We start from the raw sequence: 22,940 nt of genomic DNA on the forward strand, positions 1-22,940 counted from the left end.
TTTTTGTGATTAATCACTATGCTTTACTTATGTTCAATTTGTAACAATGAAAATACGATTCATAACAGTAGCAAAATTAAAATTATGAAGTAACAACAAAAATAATTTTATGGCTGGAGGTCACCACAACATGAGGAACTGCATTAGAAAGGTTAGGAACCACTGCTTTACATCCTTGGTTGCATGTCCCTATTTAAAAATGGCTGCCACAGTGGCTCTTCAGGGTCCAATATCTTGCTGTTGAACAATGCTCACGAAAGTAGGGAAGGAGGGAGAGCTGCTTTTCTTCTTCTGGTTTGAACAAGGGAGGGTGATGGGGTGAGAAAACTGCTTCCACACCAAGAGGAGTGTCTCACTTCTGCCCTCAACTGAGTCCCCAACTGAGACAGGTTGCTTTCTTTGCTATCCCCCACCGCCATTTTTTGGCTGGATTCTCTTTCGTTTTCCTCGCTGATCTTCTTTTCCCTATCTGTATTTGCATCTGTAATACAATATATCTGTAACCCTCCTTGAATCTCATTGTAAGAGAAAGGAGGGATATACAGTAAATCTTTGAAATAAACAAAAATACATAAATATTTATGTAATGCAGACTTTTTAAGATCAGCAATGCCATTTACACAAGCACCAAGTTGTAATCCCTCAAGAAAATAGATCTTCTCCTCTTTAGTTCTTCCTCAGTATGCTCCCTCTATGCATTTTTAAAAGTAGAGGAAAAGACTTGTTTGTTACATGTCTCTAGGTTTTACCCTTGACTTATTCACAAGTCATAGCAAACCTACCCTCAACTTATACATGAGGTTGACTAATAGAAAAGTATTTCTTTTAAAGGATTCCATAAAAGATGGAATGTATCAAGAACATTGATAGATCACAAGGAGGAATACAGATTGTGCACATTCTCACATGGTTTTCTATAGCAGATCACACATATAAACACAAAGATTCCTAGTGATTTTGATATACAGTAGAGTCTCGGTTATCCAACCTTTGGTTATCCGATGTTCTGGATTATCCGACGTCCCATGCTTCTTCTCGGGTGGCACTCTCACGAAGAAGCATGGGACGCTGGATGAGCCACTGGGGACAAAAGTTCCTCCCCTCCCCTCCTCCCTCCCTCCTTCTTCCTTCTTTCTCTCCCTCGTTCCTTGCTTACCTTCCCTGCTTGGGCCAGGCCTCTCCTCGGGGGCTTTGTTTTCCTCAGGCTGAAGGGAGTCTGCAGCCACCGAGTCCTCTCCTTCCAAAGAGTCCTTTGGGGGAAAGGGGAGGTCTGAGAAGAGGAGGATCGGGCATGTGCCCAGGCTTCTTCATCCCTGCCTCCCTTTCCTCTCCTCCAAAGGATTCCAGGGAGCCCATTGAAAGAGAGGAAAGGTCCAGGACAAAGAGGACTGGGCCATGCTGAAGCCTCTTCCTCCCAGCTTGCCTTTCTTCACCCTGAAAGGACTCCTGAGAGTCCTTTTGGGGTGAAGAAAGGCCCAGGAAGGAGAGGGCGGGCGGACTCCTCCTCCTCCTCCTCTCCAGGAACAGGGACGTAGCTAGGATTTTAGGAAGGGGGGGGGTCCAGACTAAGTGCCATCATTATAATGGGGCTTGAGTGCGGCGGCGCAGCAGCACACACCATTCATTTTTCTAATGGAAGGGGGGGGGGTTCGGGCCCCCCGAACCCCCCCCCTTGGCTACGTCCCTGCCGGGAAGCTTTGCTGGTCCTGAGGCATCCTTCCAGGGACGCCTCAGGTCTGGCAACCCTCCTCAGAGAGGAGAAGGGGTCACGGGCCAACTCCTCCTCCTCCCTGCCGGGCTTTGCTTTCCCTTCTTCCCTTCCCTTTCCCTCAAAGGGCTCCAAAGAGCCCTTTGGGGGTAAGGGAATATCTGGGAAGAGGAGGACCTGAGGAAAACCAAGCTGCTATGGCGAGAACTGAGCCGAGCGCCCATGCCTCTCCTTTGCGGCTTGGAACCTCAGCCCTCTGCCAGCCCCGGCAGACTCCGCCCCCACACAGCCAAGCCGGGGCAGAAGCCGCCACAGAGGAAGCAAGAGGTAAGCAGGGAAGGAGGGAGGGAAGGTGACGAGAGAGAAGGAGACGAGGGAGGGAAGGAGGGAGGGAAGGAGGAAGAAGGAGGGAGGGAGGGAGGAGGGGAGGGACTTTTATCACGAATGGCAGCACAGGTGCATGCACATCGTCACTGGGGACAAAATGACCCTCCGTATTATCCGACATTTTCAGGTATCCAACTATCAGTAGGCCCCGTTTATGTCGGATAATTGAGACTCTACTGTATCCTTTTTTCCAAATTATAGAGATTTTTCCTCTTTTCTTCTAGTATATATGTTACTGGTTACAATGAAATGAGTTCTGCCAGGGCTGATGAAAACTGTGTCCAATAAAAACAAGTTATTATTTTGAGCTTTTGCTGCTGCCGCTACAGCAGCAGCAGCAAAAATTCAGCAGTCTTAGTATGCCATACAGGTCTGAATGAATGATATCAACGTGATGAAAATCTTCCAAATCTACTAGTAGTCCCAGTATCAGAAATACTGTTCCTTAAAACAATCCCCAGATAATGTCATTAATACCCAATGCACATATTTACATATCTCTATTTTACAAAAAATAAAGGATCAGATTTACAGCTAACAAGATATTTTGTCATAACTGTGTGCTGGTTTTTTTAAAAAAGAAACCACATGACAAACATTTTAAAATTCTTCCCTCCTCTGCCTAGACACTGAACCACACAAGACAAGAGTAGGCACAACCAAAAAACACTGATAAAAAACATTTGATACAGTCAAAATCATTTTTGTTATCGGAAAAACACAAAGCTGATACCAAGGACAAACAATAAGGTACAATCTACTATATATACTTGAAGAAAACCCTTAAATAGGCATTCTGTTCCATTAGTAGCAATCACTTAAATGACTGCTAACATGGAGAATGAGATTGTTAGAGAAAGTCACACATACTCTTAATCCACTTTTAAAATCCACTTAAACGTAGGTTAATGAAGCACACAAAAACCTGAACATTTAATACATTTATTTCTTGTTCATTAATTTACATAAAAGAAAAATACTCCTAAGAAAGAGACCAGGGGGATCTTGTACTTAGGTCTTTTCAGTATTCTGATTTCTCCTTCATTCATGCAGTATCATTAAATTTGGGCAAATTAGGAGTTTGTTGCCTAAGCAGTCCTATAACTGTAAAATACCACTACTGTACATCCATGCACAGCTATACAATCATAGGCACACATACTGTTAGAAGTAATCCCCAATTAATTCAATGTTTTTTTTTCTTGTAGAAGTAAACCTTTTTAACTGTGCAGAAAGAAAAAAAATCTTCAAATTAAATCTGTTTCAGGAAATAGAGTTTAGCTCATCCTCCTGAGTTCTATTAAAAATGTGTCTCTCCTATCCTTTTGACAATGCGGACAGAAGAACATCATCCAGAATTTCTTAACTCATAGAATCGTAGAGTTGGAAGAGACCACAAGGGCCATCCAGTCAAACCCCCTGCCATGCAGGAACTCTCAGTCAAAGCATCCCCGACAGTTGACCATCCAGCCATAAAGACCTCCAAGGGATTGTGTTCCACTGTTGAACAGCCCTTACTGTCAGGAAGTTCCTCCTAATGTTGAGGTGGAATCTCTTTTCCTGTAGCTTGCACCCATTGTTCCGTGATCTATTCTCTGGAGCAGCAGAAAACAAGCTTGGTCCCTCCTCAATATGACATCCCTTCAAATATTTAAACAGAGCTATTATATCACCTCTTAACCTTCCCTTCTCCAGGCTAAACATCCCCAGCTCCCTAAGTCGTTCTTCATAGGGCATGGTTTCAAGATCCTTCACCATTTTAGTTACCTTCCTTTGGACATGCTTTAGTTTCTCAATGTCCTTTTTGAATTGTGGTGTCCAGAACTGGGCACAATATTCCAGGTGGGGCCTGACCAAAGCAGAATATAGTGGCACTATTACTTCCCTTGATCTAGACACTATACTTTTATTGATGCAGCCTAAAATTACATTGGCCTTTTTAGCTGCCCCATCACACTGTTGACTCATGTTCAACTTGTGAGCTACTTGGACTCCTAGATCTCTTTCACATGTAGTCTCATTCAGCCAGGTGTCCCCCATCCTATATGTATACATTTCGTTTTTCTGCCCTAAGTTCAGTAGTTTACATTTTTCTGTGTTGAATTTCATTTTGTTAGCTTTGGCCCAGCTTTCTAATCTATTCAGGTCATTTTGAATTTTGATTCTGTTCTCTGGGGTATTAGCTACTCCTCCTAATTTGGTATCATCTGCAAATTTGATAAGTATGCCCCCAATTCTTTCATCCAAGTCATTGATAAAGATGTTGAATAGCACTGGGCCCAGGACAGATCCCTGTGGAACCCCACTGGTCACTTCTTTCCAGGATGAAAAGGAGACATTGTTGAGCACCCTTTGGGTTCGGCCAGTCAATCAATTACAAATCCATGTAACAGTTACCTTGTCTAGCCCACATTTTACAAGCTTGCTTGCAAGAATATCATGGGAAACCTAGTCATGAGAAACATATGTTTCTCAGAGAAAATATGAACACAGCTTCTTAGACTAAGGTATTAGCACATAAAAACAATTCCTCTTGGAGATCTGACACATACAGAAAAGAGATGGGAAATGAAATTTATTTGGGATAGAAATAACATGGGGAAGGGACATACAAAGAGGATTTTTGCGGAAACCTTCATGGTGGTGGTGCTGGTAGTGCCAGTGGTTAATTTTATTAAAAGTTTGATCTATGGGTATCAAGGGTCCTGGAGGCCACTGCAGCATTCACAGGTGTGTTTAGAGGCTAAATAAACTGAATGGGATAGATCTGTAGTACCAGTGGAAGATTTGCAGTTTTACAACTGACTTTACAACTTCCATTGTACTGTAAGCCAGAGTGGCATAGCAGTTTGAGTGTTGCACCATGATTCTGGAGACCACAATTTGATTCCCACTTGGCCATGAAATCCACTGGGAGACGTTGGGCAATTCACACTCTCAGACTCAGGGGAAAGCAATAGGAAACCTCCTCTGGACAAATCTTACTGGATGAGGGAAAACAGACTCAGCCTGAATCCAGAAAAACGGAAGTGCTTGTGATAGCATTGGCTACCAATTCGCTTCTGGGCCCAATACAAGGTGTTGGTCGTCACCTATAAAGCCCTAAATGGCTTGGGCCCAGAGTACTTGGAGGACCGCGTCTCCCCATACAATCCGCCCCGCACACTCAGGTCAGGGGTGAAAAATCTTTTGAGTGTTCCCAAGACAAAATATGTACTAACGGCGCAAAGGGCATTCTCTGTGGCAGCCCTGCAATCTTGGAACGCTCTCCCCGAAGAGCTCCGCTCAGCCCCCTCCCTGGAGTCGTTTAAGAAGAACCTGAAGACTCACTTATTCCGTCAAGCTTTTTCTCACATGTCCTGACTGTTTCCCCTATGTATTGTGTATTGTATTGCATTGTATTGGATTTTTTAACTGTCTAGTAATTTTTGATTGATTCTATGTGGATTTTAATGATGTATAGTTATGCTGGTTTTAATCGGGGGGGGGGTTTAGTGGGAGTTGGATTTCTTTTAATCTGTATTGTATCATATTTGTATTGCTTGTAAACCGCCGTGATCGTAGGAACGGCGGTATAGAAATAAAATTTCAATCAATCAATCAATCAAAATCCCTTAGGTTTGCATTAGGGTCGCCATAAGTCGAATGTGAACACAAACAACAACAACAACTACCAGTATATCCACAATTTATATTCATGATTTTTCCCTTGATACCAATTTTTTAAAACTGTAATACTTTTAATAGAGCATAGGTAAATCTTGCATTGCTCTACTTCACTCGCAATGCATACCCTCCACACAAACTAAAGCCAATATCAACTGGCAAACAGCTCCCCTAAATACATTCTGTCTCCCATGCTTTTTAACATTTACATGAAACCGCTGGGAGAGATCATCCGGAGACATGGGGCGCGGGGTTATCAGTATGCTGATGACACCCAAATAGTCTTCTCTATGTCTCCGACTGATGCAGTGACCGAGGATGGCGTTTCTCCTCTCGTGGCCTGTCTGGAGTCGGTAATGGGCTGGATGAGGGAAAACCGACTCAGTCTGAATCCAGAGAAAACAGAGGTACTTGTGATAGGTTCCCCTGGTCCAGGAATGGCGGTGGTTCCACCTGTCCTGAACGGGATCACGCTTCCTGTGAAGGACTCCGTGCGCAGTCTGGGGGTGCTCCTTGATTCGTCGCTTCATCTTACATCTCAGGTGGACGCGACGGTCAGGAGCACCTGTTATCAGCTCCGGCTTATTCGCCAGCTGCGCCCATACCTGGCCCAGAGAGACCTTGAAACGGTGGTACATGCTCTGGTAACCTCTCGATTGGATTTCTGCAATGCGCTCTACATGGGGCAACCCTTGTACCACACCCGGAAGCTACAGATGGTACAGAATATGGCAGCCAGACTGGTCACTGGCACTTCCAGGGCCAGTCATATTACACCTATACTTAAAGATCTGCGTTGGCTGCCCATTCGCTTCCGGGCACAATACAAGGTGTTGGTGATAACCTATAAAGCCCTACATGGCTTGGGCCCAGGATACCTGGAGGACCGCCTCTCTCCATACATTCCGCCCCGCACCCTCAGAACATCTGGGCAGCAACTATTGAGGGTTCCAGGGGCTAGATTAGCCTCCACAACGAGGAGGTCATATTCCATCATCGCCCCGGCCCTCTGGAATACGCTACCCACAGAGCTTCGCTCAGCCACCTCCCTGGCCCAGTTTAGGAGGGAGTTAAAAACCTTCCTATTTCAGTTAGCATTCCCTGAATCAAGTCCTAGTTAGTCTTCCCTCCCTCAACAGCAATGGTGGCTGGCTAATGGGGGTTTTAGTATTGATTTTAATGGAAATGAGTAATGTATTTTAATGTATGTGTTATGTTGTATTGTATTGATGTTATTAATATGTTGTTCACCGCCCTGATCGTTGGAAGGGCGTTATACAAATAAAATTTTTATTTATTATTATTATTATAGTTCTTTTGATTATTGGAATATTTTTTCTTATCTGATCCTGAAAAGGTATACACAAATCACCATACTGAACTTTACTTTTGACTCCAAATAACTTGTTGCCCTTCCAGCTAAAGGTACCCAGCTAACAGATCCAGAGTAAGGATGAAACATTTTACAATACAGTGCACTGCATTATTTTCAATCTGTCATCCTTTAATAGTCACTAACTTAGCTCCACTTATAATCTTTCAACTAGCAGGTTATAAAACTAGCTGGTTATCATAAATTCATCCAGTTTTTCTAGATCTACTACAACAGAACCACCGGCTCTTGCAGAATTCATTCTACCACCTACAACAGCACACCCACAAAAGTGAGTTTACTCCGTCTTCATTCATATTTCGGATATTTAGAAAATCTTTTTTTGCAGACTGTAGAAGCAACAGAAGGATGACCAATGAGAAATGTTGTATTTTTCCTCTTTACATACACTTCACCTTCCCTGTAAGAATATATTTAGCCAGGTACACCCAGGATTTATTTTACTCCAATACTAAATTTGAAGTATCCCAGCATGTACACTCACTTCCAACAAAGCATGGATTTCACCATTTATTGTATGCACATACAATGGGGAAATGAACATAAATATGACATCAATACTGCAGTGACTCAGGCACTCCTTGAACATCTGTCAAAACTTTTATATACCACCTGAGTTTCGACATTCACAAAAATCAGTGCATGTTTGTGTTTCAAAATGGTACGTAAAGCAACAGTTGTTACAGTTTTTTTGTAATATATGGTTTGAATTTAAGAAACTAGAGATATACTAATAGACTACCAGAAATATTAAATCTAATGCTTACTACATACTGGTTAAAACATGCTATCTACAAGAAACACATTGGGGGGAAAATATTTAAAAATTAAGCACAATTTCACTTGTTCTCAAATATTTACAGGATGGATTTAAAAAAACAAAACAAAAAGAAAAAGACATGTGTTGAAGCTCTCAAGTTACTAGTCTCTTCTTCCTGCATAGAAAAGGTCATATAAGCAACAGAAGAGTGGGGTGGGAAGGAGAGGAGCTTTCTACATCTTTCTTTTAATGCACTGATTTATCGGAGTTTAGCAATGGGGGTTCAGTGGAAAGACGTCAAGGAACTGGAAATCCTGCAGTGATGGAATTGCACAGTTATCTCTAATGGAAAAAAGTAAATTTAAAGGCTTACTTTGGGAGATGAGGAAAAAGAAACAACTTTACTGGGAATCTGTTTCTAAACGTTATCAGACCATGGTCCTTACTGACTGGTAAATGAATACAAGTTAGCATTTTAAAAAAACTGGAAGGAGAAAGAACTTGTGAAAGATCATTTTTAGTATTATATACCGTAATATATGAGAGCCAATGATTTTGAGTAATTGTTTTTGCATGTGCTTGAACAGAGTGATGCTATTTACTATCTCATGCCTGATTCTGTAAACACTTTTATTAGAAAAACATGTCTCATGATTTGTTGACATAGTGCCAAACTCAAAGCAACAGTTCTATATGTGTGGATTTTCATGGGCTATCATATTAGTAGCCCATTTTCATACTTACCTCTTATAACATAATTATCCAAGGCTTCTTCCATTCTTTGCAAAGCTTCAGCTCTGTTAAAGCCATAGGTTATCAACTAACACACACACACACACACACAGAGAGAGAGAGAGAGAGAGAGATTAAATTGATTTCCATTAAAATTAATCCTTTGTCTATTCACTTCAGCATAATTTTCTAAAATATTCTAACACTAGTGAAATAAATGTTCTTCTATTTACTCCAATACCATCCATTATTTTTCCCTAAGCTAAAAGTTCAAAATACCAATGATATCCAGCACATTCTCCTGAAGCAGACAAGGATGAGTAGGTGCATGGTGACAGAGTCACCATGTACCTACTTACCTCCATTCCATATGATACTCTGATACAACAAACATGACTTTGAGATGTGTGTCTAAACTTTACAAGTGTAAACATTTCATCTGCTTTTTTTGCTTGTCCTGAAAGTCTACAAAGTAAATTAGATAAGGAACATTTTGGGTGGGGCAGGATGATGACCACCAACTAAACCCCTATGTGGAACACATGACATCATGGACTAGAACCATGTGCCACACCATCATCTCATCCCCAATCAAAGTGATTACTTTCAACTGGCCATGTAACAAATAAGAAGGGAATAAAGAATGCCTGCAGAACCATCTCCAATAGTTTCAGAATTTGTTTTATGGTAATGCAGTTGTCCCATCTAAACCACAATTTAGAGTTATGAGAACAAGCCTTGGCTCTGCACACACACACTCTCCTCCAGAACAGCCACAAGAAGTTCTAAATCTTTGACTTCCATTTCAGATTAACCATAGCTTTGGCACCAGCCAAGCCTGAGTATATGGGTCTGCTGTAACTGTGGTCTGTTGAAACAATCCAACTGAAAACAATTATTTAAAAAGAATAGCTTTAAAAAAAACACTATAGATAAGATTAACCACAGGTCACATACAACGTTTTCACATGGATCTTCATCTAGGCATTTGATCACCTTTTACGAAAGTCTACGTACAGTGTATGTTGATTTTTTTAAATTTAGTTTTCCATTTATTACATCTTTATTTATATAAATTTTGCAAAATTAAAAACAGATTGTAAAAATTAGATTAATCTGGATCTAGACACTAATGGCCTTTAATCTAAAAGAGAAATACTTTCTTCCAATCTTCTCTTCTTCTCACTTCCAAGAAAGAAAGGGTAGGTAGGAGAATGTGAGCCCAAAGTTCACTGCACATCATTCACATATGATTTAGCTTTATATCCATATGGTGTTAGTAGGCTACATCAGATTACACCTTCTTAATAATTCAAGTCATAAGCAATCCTTTTGCCCAAGTACACAAGCCAAACCTCTTACTCAAATTTTGAAAAGGTTAGATTTAAAAAATTAATTCAATTACGTTAACCATTGGTACAGTATTTAGAAAACTAATTCACTACTGCTATAAACACTAATGATTGAAATTGTTAAATTAGTTGAGTTACTGTTAATTAACTCATTGATTTACATGTTAATGTTGGGATAAATCAGCTAGTTTACAGAGAATAGTATGATGTTTGTCACTGTTGACCATAGAGGAGCACATTTTATTATTGGCTCCTTCAAAAGGTCTTTTTATTCTTTTAAAGTTGAAATCCTTCAACCTAGATTTTTCCCCCTTATGGACTAAAAAGCTTATTATCTGATTGTTGCCTAGAAATGGTGGGAGTCCAACATTCCTGGGAACTGCATGACTGGGAAAGGCTGTCCCAAATAAGAGGATTGCATCACAGAAAGTCTTCAGTTCAGCTTCTTGTTCATCTGCTGTTCCTTTTAATTTCAACCCCTATGAATACATACATTCCTTTTGCCCAGGTTTCCCTTCATGTGATCCACAATTAAATCATGGTTTAATATCTTGATTTGTTCCTAATGTGTCAACAATAGTTGTCAGTTTGGATAAAAGAGGAATCTATGGTTAATCAGGGATTCCTGGTTTAGAGTCAAAGATAAATGGATGAAAGCTTTTAATATCTTGGCTTAATAAACTGAGATCCCTGAAACTAACAGTAATGACATGTAACAAAGAACAAGTAAATGATTACAAAACAGTAATCAGTGACATACCTGGTACATTTGACATCCAGTGCAAATTATTTTGTAATACTGCTGTCCTCTCTTCAACAGCCTTTCCCAAGTCTGACAAAGCTGCTGGCCAGGCAGGAGAGGGAGACAACTATCTTTACTGCCCAGCCGGCACAGTCACCAGACCTGAAAGGCATCCCAGTTCCACTAGTGTCCACTAGTGGGAATGGGTTGCCCCGCCACCCTGCAGCCTCTTCCAGGTCTGGCAGAGTTGCTGGGTGAATGGGAAAGAGACACGGCTCACTTTACGGCCCAGCCATCAGAGCCATCACACTGGAAAGCAGCCCCTTCCCACCAGCACATCAAACAACACCCCACTCTGAGGTGCCACCCAGTGCAGTCCTCACTCTATGCACCCCCCTTGTGATGCCCCTGCAGTAATACAATTACAATTGTTTGTTTCAATTTGTTCAATTTGTTGGAATTTACACATGTATTTTGAAGGCTTGCTTTACCTCACCTTCAGAAAAAGGTCACAATAAAATGTGTAATTATGCCAGGGAACGAATTTATCCAAAAAAGCTGATGTGTATGTTGAACTGTGATAGTGTCACCAAATTAAGATATACTCTCAAAGAATAAGCCACACTGAACAAGATGAAATTTACTTCTGAGTAAGTACAAGACTGCACCATAAGGATGTCCTCTATATTTTCTTTTAAGTCTTTGCACTATGAAACACTGGCGCGCGGTACAGAGCGTCAAAAAGAGGTGCCTCCCCAGCGCCTCTCTTTGCTCCGCAGGAACGCCACAGCAACCAAATTGTGTGACACTGCTGCGGAGCAAAAAAGGAGCGCCTGGAAGCGGCTCCTTTTTGCGGTGCTGCTGCAATGCTGCAAAGCACCAGAGATGGCACGATGACATCACAACTGCGACACCCCGTTTGGAAGCGGCACAGCTGCAACATCATCATTATGCACCCCATCTGGTGGGCGCTCTACAGCTGCGGCACATCCATGATGTGCGAGGGTTGCCGGGCATGTGGGTTCTCCACCTACCAGGCAACCCTCACACATGATGAGGGTGCTGCAAAGGCCCATCTGTTCCAGGCCACTGTCTCAGCCATTTTTGAAAAGGGATTAGTACTTTACCAGACCCTCATTTTAAAAAGAAAGAAAGAAAGAAAGAAGCAATAACTCACTTTTGAAATCATAGGATCATAATAAATGCTGATTTCACTTCCCTGCTGCACACCACTGTCAACACGGACCTATAAGAAATCAAGACAAAACACTTTTAGCATGGTAAACAGGGTTTTTTTTTTGTATGGAAAGCACTGTCTTCCCCCATCCAAACTAATTCATTGCAACACACTTCAGAGAAACAAAGTTATAATAGAGTGTGTTCTCTGAGTACTAAAGTTCTTAAAATGAGAAAGCTCAGTATCAGAATTACTGTCCCAGAATGCATGCTCCTAAAACTGACATTCTGGATCAAAAATGGGTCTGTTGCAATCACATCATCACAATACACAATACATAAGGTTCAAGTGCTCCAGAAGGGATACCAGTGCTATTCAACAGAAACTATGCTTATCAGCTCCACAGTCATTCTAGTCCTCTAGCTTTCATGTCTTCAACACTTTCTTTTTTTGCCTCACCCTAATCTTAGAATATTTATCCTCTGATGATGCCATTCCCCTGAGTTTTTAATGTTTACACAGCTTTTTCCATGACTTTACTTTGCAAGGATACAGCTGCAATTAAACCACCAATTCTACAGCTCTTGCAAGGGAGAAGGGAGACAATCACATACACACAGAGATATTTATTTGAAGAATATGATAGCTTTAGTGAGTCAAAGAAAAAACAGTATTACTGTTGATTTTTGTTTTCATCTCCTGGTTTGATTTTTACCATAGGAGCACTGAGATTATCTTGACTTTTTATTTTTTAAATACTAATTGCTAAATAAATAAATATCTGTTGGACTTGCTTTTGAATCTTGGGAACCATACAATTACAACACAAACAAAAATATTCAAGACCATTTAACTCTATGTGACAATCTTAAGAAGAAAATTTAAATGGGACTTGCTGGAGTGGAAGATGTTTGATACAAAATACTAGGCTTTGGTTTGGCAGGGAAGAGGAGAAGGGGCTCAGAAACTCCCTTCAATCTTCACCTGGGGGAAGAAACCCTTGTAATAAAACAGCAGCTCATCTGTCTGCAGCAAGGCAGAAAGAGGTCAACCCAACGGCTGTTAGGCTTTTAGATTTTAATTTAGGCAATTATCAGGGGGCCAGATGTAGAACCTCTTGTCTACAGTATCCACATGAGGTCACAATGATGACTTTATTATCCAAATGACATGTCCTAATAGGCTTTATTCTCTAGCATGAAGACCACATCACTTTTTTTCTGATTAAAAAAAAAAAGATAAACTGTGCTTTTACAAAAGTACGATTACATGTTCATTAATCCAGGCCTCATAATTGTAATGGCAGCTGTCAAGCACTTTCATTAGAAAAATGTTAAGATGCCTTAGAGATACTCAGTATCCAGCACAGTAGTTTTAGCCATCTCCTTTTAACAGTAGAGGAGAAAAACCAGAAAGCCCAAAGGTAAGGAGCAACTTGACAGAGAAGAAAACCAGTGACAAGACTTTCAAATCCTGAATTAAATAGATACCTAAGTAAAATAAGCAAAGAAACTTTACATCACCATCATAACATTTGTAATTATTAGTTTTCACAAACCAAAATTTCCAGAACATGAAAAAAAAAGGGGGGGGGGGGTGGCATGGCTAATTACTCACAAAATGTGTCACAAAAACTCCTTATTTTTAATAATCAAATCTCAAAATGGTAGCCAACTGAGTTTTATACAGATTCCATAAGAACTTGGTGCTTCATTAAATGTGTTTCTAATATACCATTTGAATTGCTTGTTAAAATCTTGATTAAGGGCAACAAGTTCAGTATGAAAGTGAGTACAGTGGGCCCTTGGTATCTGCGGGGGTTCTGTTCCACCTCCACCCCGATACAAAAAACTGTGAATGCTCAAGTCCCATGTTACAGTGGACCCTTGTTATATGTTGGGGTTTGGTTCCAAGATCCCCTGTGGATAACAAAATCCATGGATGCTCAAGTCTGATCAAATATAATGATATAGCAAAATGGTGTCCCCTATAAAAATGGAAAATTGAGGTTTGATATTTGACATTTATACTTTTTTTGAACATTTTCAAATCGTGGATGCTTGAATACATGTATAAAAAATCTGTGTATAAGAAGAGCCGACTGTACTCAATGGTAGCATGGCCACGAAGCCATTAAGGATAATGACATTTTGCTCCCTGCCACTCCCAATGCCAGCCTTGCCACTCCTACCGCAGCGGGTGACAGGAGGTACTTCTTCTTCCTCTTCTTCCCTGCTTCCTCTTCCTCTCCTCCTCCTCATCTCCTCCTGTCACTGCTACTGCAGTTCTTTCTCCTCCTCCCCGCCTCCTTCCTCTTCTACACTCTTCCTCCTCTTACCTCACCTCTTCCTCCTTCCTCCTCCTGCTCTTACCCCTTCCGTCACCCTGCTACCGTCAACCTCCTTTTCTTCCTCCTCCTCCTCCTCTCTGCTCTTTCTACTTCTCCTCTTCCTCTCCTCTTCCACTTTTCTCCTCTTTCTCTTAGCCCCTCTGTCACCCTGCTGCCACTTGTCCTCGTTTTCCTTCCTCCTCTTCTTCGCTCTTTTTTGTCATAGTTGTTGTCGTCCTCCTCCTCCTCCACCACCCCCCACGGGCCTCCCATCTGCGGATGCTCAAATCTGTGGATGCTAAAATCTGCAGATGACAAATCCATGGATACAGAGGGCAGTCTGTACATTAATTTTTGAAGTGCTAATCAGTACATTAAAATCCAAATGTGAGCTTTATACTTAGATCTAAATGAGACAGCTGTATCCAATAGGGTGTGAAAGAAAATTACAATTTTCATAGCTACAGCTGAAATCTCACTTACCAATGAGTGCCAAGCCACAAAATCTTAAACTAAAACAGCTTCTAATGTCCATTTATGGATTGTGAGCCTTCATTGCCCCAGCACTCATCATCACCTATACTAGATGAAGCATTAACTAGCTCCTCACAAGAGATCAACCTCAAAATAGCTATCTGACATGCAGTAGATAAGATAGTCAAGGCTTTAAGAGAAATTGGAACAGGAAATTAGAATGTCCTATCTATGCATATCAACAGAAAGCAACTCTAACTTCCAAATGTACTGTGTCCTTAGACCTAAAACTATAAGTATGGCAACGAAAATGGAAAGGACAGAACAAGAACCATCAGAGCAACTGGCCCATCCATTCAAGGATTTAGTGACCAACCAGATGCACAGGAAGCCTATAAGCATGGAATGAGTGCAGTAGCAGCCATCTTGTGTAACAATCACATTGAGGTACAGAGGTACCCCGGGTTACAAATTTAATTTGTTCCGCCGCCGCGTTCGTAACCCGAAATCCTTCGTAAGCCGAAAAAGCCATAGGCGCTAATGGGGAAAAGCCGCGATTTCGTGCGAAATAGCGCCGAAAAGCACCAAAAAATTTTTCGTAACCCGAAATAACCTTCGTAACCCGGAACAGTTTTTTTCTATGGATTTTGTTCGTAACCCGGAAATTTCGTAAGGCGGCGCATTCGTATCCCGGGGTACCACTGTATGTTGCCTCTGATACTGGAAGATAACATGGCTATTGTGATTAGTACCTACCAAAAGTCTAAGACACTATAAATTTGTCTAATTTCTTTTTTATAGGTATCCTAGTTGCTTGTTTACATACTTGTTTACATTCTGTAGTTCAGCTATGCTGAGTTTAAAAACATTTTGTTTTATCTGTCCTAAATCTTCCTCTTCAGCTTCAACTCAAAACAAGCTCTGGCTTTCAGTAGCCCTTTCCTGCACTTTTCATGTGTGTATGTGAAAGTGACAGCAAAAGAGATCACACTCCCAGTCTGTGCCACACATGATTTTATACACAAACTATTAGAGGCTGCAGAAGTTTGCTTTCACTTGAGCCGACTGGGAAAGGAAGATTGCTCCCAGGGCTGGCTCATCCATATAGGTGAACTAGGCAGCGGTCTAGGGCAGCAAAATTTAGGGGCAGCACAGCAGCTTTTTTTGTATAATTTTTTGTGTAATTAAACAATATTAAAGTGAAAAGTCATTATAGCAAGCGACATACAAGCAAGCTACTGTATGGCGGTTTCTTTGTACAATGGCCAAAACATACATGTGCACCCCCCTGTGTCCATGGTACAGTCACATGGTACATCATCCGCCTTCCGCATGCGCCTTGAATGTAACCTCAAGGTCAACAGCCCCCTCTCCTCTTGCCGTCCAAACCCCTTACCCTTGATGCCACTACATGGAATGCCAGTCACCAGTCGTCTTGAGTTTACTGTTTACAACAAACAAACTGATTTGATTTTGAATGTTTGCCTAGAACAATTAATATTGTGTTGCATTCTTACAACAAGTTTTAAACTAAGTAAAGAGGAATGTTGTGTAGGTGAGTACTAGTTGTTTAGGTGAGTATTCTATTTATTATTTCTTTATCTTAGGGGATAAGGGGGCGCACAGCTGCCCTGTATCCTATGTGTTTATCTCGACGTAATCAGAAATCAGAAAAGGAATGTTGTTCTATAAAAGGCAATAAATTAGGCTACAGAGACAATACAAGCAAAAGGCTAAAACATTAACAAAAGGAGACAAACTACTTATATTGACTAAACACTCCAACCTATACAATAAAATAATACAAAGAACGTTAGTTAAATAGCAAGACACAATTATAACCAACCTAGTCATCTCACCTACTTAGTCTAACCTAACCTAACCTACTTAGTAAATGGACTGTTTTTAACTCTCGTAATAAAGAAATACTTTAAACTTATGTCAAAAATGATTTTATAGTTTTCAAATACAATTTAAATAGTAGTGAAATACATTTATGTTCTATAAACGGCATTTTTTAACTTGTATTGTTTTTAAGTTTAAGTAATAAAACTGATCTCAAATTACAATTAAAAAGACCAAACCTTTATTGCTTTAATGTCACAGCGATAAAAAAGTCTTTAACCTGAAAAACCTAATTGGCTTTTTGACTAATTCTCAATACTATGACGAGAAATTGGAACCTAAGTTTTATGTTATGTTTAGCTTTAACGAACGAATCAGCGGAAATCAAGGGGTGAAAATAATTATGAGAGGCAACAGGGAGTGCCAAAATATTTCTCACCTAGGGTGGCCAAATACCTAGAGCTGGCCTTATTTGCTCCCCCTCCTCTTCTCTGTCCCCTGCTAAGTTAACCAAGTACAAACTACCTTTGCACTTTAAATTATTATTATTATTATTAACCTTTATTTATGAAGCGCTGTAAATTTACACAGCACTGTACATGCTATCTTTTTAGTTAGACGGTTCCCTGTCCTCGGGCTTACAATCTAAAAAGACATGACACAGAAGGAGAAGGGAGTGGTGGAGGGAAAGGGTAAGAGGTCCAGCAGTTCCTCTCTACCTCCAAGCCCTGGACCAAGGCAGATGGACTGGAGGGAGGGCTTGGCTTCATAATGGATGGTTAATCTTCTTCCAGGGAAAATACATACTCTCAAGTAGGATAATGCATATACAGTACATAGCAATACAGGAAATGGTTTGATAAACAGGCACCAAAAGAACATCAGATAGTAAGTGACAATTATGCAATGCCTGGGAAGGCTTCTCTGAACAGGATGGTTTTCAACTCCGTTTTGAAGCTGGATAAAGAAGTGATGGCTCTTGCTTGTGGGGGAAGAAGGTTCCAGGAGTGAGGGGCAGCAAGTGAAAAGGGCGAATCCGGGATGGGGCAGAGGAAATCCTGGGCTGAGACAGCAGACCTTGACTACCAGAACGGAGGGCCCTGGTAGGAAGGTGAGGAGAAATAAGGTCTGATAAGTAAGGAGGGGCCAGCCCATGGAAGGCTTTAAACGTCAACAGTAGGAGCTTATACTGAATGCGGAAAGGGAGGGGGAGCCAGTGAAGGGATGCCAACACAGGAGAGATGTGGTCAGAGCAGTGGGTGGAAGTGATAATGCGTGCAGCTGAATGATGGACAGAGATTAAAGGACGGAGGTGAGAAAGAGGAAGCCCAGCCAGGAGGACGTTACGGTAATCATCAGTTTGCAGTAACATAAATAAGATGAAGACAAAAGAGGAAGTGGGAGAAGGAGAGAGAAACTGGTACATTTTTAAAGGAGCTTAAAAAGGGGGATGACAGAGAATTGACTGGGATGGTCCCTACCAATTTGCAACAGTTGGAGGGTGAATAATCCTGGTTACCCTTTCTCACTCTTTTTCAAGCTCTACAATATCCTTTTTGAGATGTGGTGACAAGAACAAGTATGATTGCATCATGGATTTGTATTTGGACAATTTGATAATGACAATTTGATTTTTTATTCCTTTCTAAGTATGCACAAAATGAAAACTGCATTTTTCACAATGGGTGAATAATCTCACTGAGATATTCGCCACAACTGAGTTCTTTCTATTGGGTCCAAAACATACTGCAGAAATCATCCTGTTTGAGATTACTTTAACTGCCCTGGCTCAATGCTCAATGCTAGGGAATTCTGGGAACTGTAGTTCTGAGAGAAATTTAGCTTTTCCTGACAGAGAGCTCTAGTGCCACAAGACACTACAATTTCCAGCATTGCCTAGCACTAAATTAGGGCCGTTACAGCAATCTCAAACTGGATTATTTCTGCAGTGTGTTTTGGATTTTAGTCAGTCACTGTCAGCTCACATTCAATTCAAATGCTGTTTTCTGTGCAGGAGTAAGTGCCTTGCTCAAACGGGTAAGACAATCAGTATCTGGATATTTAATTACAATTATAAAATAACGCATCCTTATTGTATGTGTTGTATCTGCCCATCTAGGCCAGCATGCAGATCAACCCTTTTGAAACATCCAGGCTGCTCTCATGAGTACATGTCTTTTTCATATCTGAAGCAGGATATGAGAAGGAACTGAATATGTATTGTGAAACTGAGCACAGAACTACCATGGAAATATATGAGTGTTCTTCACTGCTTACACAGACTTCAACTACGGTTGAGTTTCCCTTATCCAGAATTCTGAAATTTGAAATACTCCAAAAACCAAAACTTTTTAATTAGGTAGCTGAGATAATGACACCTTTGTTTTCTGATACTGTAGTTCAATATACACAAGCTCTGTGTTATGCACAAAGCTGTTTGTGAAACAAATGAATTTTGTGTTTGGTCTCATCTTCAAGATATCTCATTATGTACATATAAACCTGACATAGATGCGGTACAGACTGCCAACAAATGGCGTACTAGTGCCAGTATTAGGGTTAGGGAGCGTGCACCATGTACATGCTCCCTAACCCTAATACGTGCCAGCGGCACAATAATGGCAGCGCCCTGTGTACATGGGCTCCGCCATTATGATGTCACGCATGTGCCACCTTCTGACTAAAATTTCTAGACTCATATATAAGTCTGTATATTACTATATACTGATATATATCACTTCTGCTCCCAAACATTTCAGGTATGGGATACTCAACCAGTATGACTCAAACTCTTTCATTTGATGCCAGAAGTATAGGAGATGATGTTATACAGTATAGTCAAATGGGAATGGGAAACTTCTCTGCACAGGTTTTATCTCTTTTAATATCTCCAGTTTTTACTATTTCATGAATGTCAATGCTGTCCCTCATGCAATAAACAAGTAATTTTTAAGAGTTCATTAAGTGAAAGAAATATGCATAAGCAGCAAGTATAACGAATTATTAATAACATGAATCACTTTAATGCATATTCTAGTGCATTGCTCCATGTTTGTATCTTCAATTATATACTGCTTCAATGTGTACAAAATAAAACACAAGTATTTTGTATCAGATATATTTATGATCAATATCTATACATCTCAACAAAAACTGTAAACTCTCTTGCTCAGAGAGGCACTAGAACTCTCCTTTTATATTCTAAGAAGTGGAACTTGCAACTTAAGTTTGCTTTCAGGCAGCCAGCCATAATTTCATCTGTGATATTTTACTACTTTCTCACACACAACTGGTTTTCCAGTTCTCCCTCTGGCCACTGGCATTCAGTGGCGACTAATCATGTTCAGTCCTCAGTGTGAGTTTTTTTTTAAACTCCTCCTTCTTCAAGATTTTAGTACTTTTGCAAACCTTGAAGTCCCCTAAAACCTGCTAAAATACTTCCTTCTTTTTTAGGGATGGGGCTGATTTGGTTAGGTAAGTATTTATACTCACAACTGAATTTCAAAAATAGAAAAATATATAGTTGGCACAAGGAAAATACTAAAACTTTTCACTGTTGTGCAACTTTCTCATTCAAATAAATATTCTTTCATCATTGTGGAATGCTCACAGTTGCCAGATAAATCTCTTAATAAATTTTCTATCACATCACAAAGAGAAAAAAACACAAGCAAGTACAGTTTGTAAAAAAGAAAAAATAGCTATTGTATTTTAATAGGATGTTGGGAGTATGCAAAAAGGGAAAAGTCCAGGCACTCCATATGAGACCCTCAAAGTCATTACTCTCAGACTTCCAGCATAATTAAAATTTCTCCCCTTAGTACCACGATGAGCCACGTGAATATATCAGGCATCTCCCACCCTTCATTTTCAATTCACCTCTCCCCTAAGCACAACTCCCAACCCGCCATGTCTACCTGACAAGTGACAGCCCAATCTGATTAAATGCTTGCAAAGGAGGGGACTCATGGGCCTCCATGACAGGCCAAAAGTGATCACCATGGAGATACATAATTACAGCTGTCAACGCATCTACTGTCCTGCTGGCATCAATTTGATTGCTCCCAGCAATAATGATAGACAAAGCTTAGTATGCACTCTCTTGCACCCAATCACTTTATCTATTCCGTGGTCCATTTAGCTGACATGCAACATTCACACAAGCAAATAACAGCAGTAAGCAGAACATTTAAGGCATTTTAATTGTTTTTCCCCCTTTCTTTGGATGGCTCACAAGTGCAAATGTTATTACATAAAACTCCTGCTGCAGCATTAATTGAAGAAAGATTTGGTGGGACAAAGACTGTAGGGGGTACAGTTTGTCCATTATCACTTGCACTTTCAACAGGTCCCATGTTTAGAAAATTGCAAATTGCAAAAACTTGCAAGGGCAAAATATTTGACATCCTGTTAGCTATTACAACATGGTGAAAAACCTCAACCTGCCCCAAGAGTAATTACTGAAAATTCTTCCTTAGTTCATTTGAGTTTCATTAAATATACATAAGATACATTCCCTCTGTAATAGCTGTTGTGTTTTTTTTACGTTCAATTCAACATCACATAGTGCCTGCTAAACCTTGACAATTTGTATTTCTGCTTTTAAGCTTTGAACACAGCATGAAGCCTTAAAGCCCAAGAAAGGGTCAGGTCCTCTCTGAGAAGCATATGGGAAAAAACAATTTAAGAAGTGAAATAAATCCTATATCCAATAACATCACCAAATTCAGGATTCGGACTGTAATCTTTCACCATTTTTCCCATGCATGTAATCACAGTAAATAATCATATTCACAGATGGTATCAGCTTGTCATTTCACAAAGCAGACACTAGGCCATATATACACACATTACTTTGACTACCTTGATTATACAGAAGAGCAGAGATGCCCTTGTCCTTTTTGTACTGGCTGTTAAACAAGCACTCCAAACAGACAGACTAAAACACTAAAATGTGTAATAATCACTTTTCATCAGCTGTAGAAAATTGCATTTGGTCTTTAAAAGCTTGAACACTAAACAAATAGGACCACTTCTCGTTGAAGCATTTAGCAGGGATAGACAATTAAATATTTTCTTTTGCTGCCTGCTCTTCTAGATATAATTACTACATATATGAAAACCAGGAAAATATAATGGCAGCCCCAAACTATAAAGAATAAGTATGATTAAGTATACAGTAAATTGGCTCAACAGTTCTTTTCAAACTCCAAATCCCATTTCTTCTGCACTCTTTTGAAACTCATTTCTAATTACTAGAAGCTAATAGAATTAACTACTCTTCCCTTTAAAAAGTTTAAGGTGGTTGGTTTTAAACAGTACTGAACACCTACAACTTATACTGAACTCAATGAGATCTATGGTTTTGTAGTGCCTGTGAAAATGAGAAACAAGGAAGCATCGAGAATTACTTACACTGGGCACATGCAGTGGCTCTTTGTACTGAGACAATCGACCAATAGATGGCAGACCAAAAGATTTATAAGGATCCTGAAATGAAATTCAAACACAGGGAGGTATTAACGTGGTAAGACAAAGCACAGGAAACAAGGTTAAGTCACTGGAAAGCCAATGGTTTCCTCCACTTTAATTTTGAACCAACTATATTTTGCTTTCAACACAACTTATTTTGAGGGGAATATGAATTTGCTTCTTCCATTCAAGACATGGAAGGCTGTTAAAGCTAAACCTTCCTGCTGTGCCTTTATTAAACCAGGGGCAATCTTTCTAAGAGAAGACACAATAGTAGGGGCAGGGACAGAGAACAAAAACACACAACATAAAAAGAAGGCCCCCCTCAAAAAACCAAAAAAAAAAAAAAAAACCAGACAAGTTCTTGTAAAGTTGCAGTCCCTATGCAATCTTTTCAGGATCCCAATCTAAATAAATTGTGAACATTTTATATTAAAGGCACAACAGATGGCACAAATGCAGGTTTTTGCTGTGTTCAGTGAAACAGTGTCAGAAAGTTTCTGTTTATTACTGTATTTAACTTCTCTGTTCAAATTTCTAGTAATATGTTCAAAGATATGCATGCAACTAAATTAAATACGCACACAATTCAAACTGAAGTTAACTGTCCAAAGAATTCACATTCTCATTTTAAATTTAAATTAGAAAATAATGTTTGTCTTCATTTTAATGTCCATTGGTCAATGTCCAAAAGCTCAATTACTCAGTTCGAAAGAAGGATGGTTTTTAAAGTAATTGAAAGTCAGTATTATATCTACTCATACGCCAAATATAACTATGTGTTGTTTTTCATATCCAATTTTTAAAAATTAATCTAATCTAACTTCATCAAGAAAGCTTCTGGTCAAACCCTGTATGAAACTGACAGAATATATCATCATTACAAAATATTCTTCTTCCAAA

General features: G+C 40.0%; 1 protein-coding gene across 1 annotated transcript in view; it reads right to left on the reverse strand.

The window, feature by feature from the left end:
* PCCA (propionyl-CoA carboxylase subunit alpha) overlaps positions 1-22,940 on the reverse strand; it is a 305,865-nt gene that overhangs the window by 143,924 nt on the left and 139,001 nt on the right. The window contains exons 14-16 of the mRNA XM_042457614.1: positions 21,981-22,055; positions 11,918-11,986; positions 8,659-8,734 (exon numbers count right to left, since the gene is read on the reverse strand). Of these exons, the coding sequence (XP_042313548.1) occupies positions 8,659-8,734; positions 11,918-11,986; positions 21,981-22,055 (220 nt within the window). The remainder of the gene's footprint in view (positions 1-8,658; positions 8,735-11,917; positions 11,987-21,980; positions 22,056-22,940) is intronic.

The sequence above is a fragment of the Sceloporus undulatus genome, chromosome 3 (assembly GCF_019175285.1).
Source record: "Sceloporus undulatus isolate JIND9_A2432 ecotype Alabama chromosome 3, SceUnd_v1.1, whole genome shotgun sequence".
In the NCBI taxonomy this organism is placed as follows: domain Eukaryota; kingdom Metazoa; phylum Chordata; class Lepidosauria; order Squamata; family Phrynosomatidae; genus Sceloporus; species Sceloporus undulatus.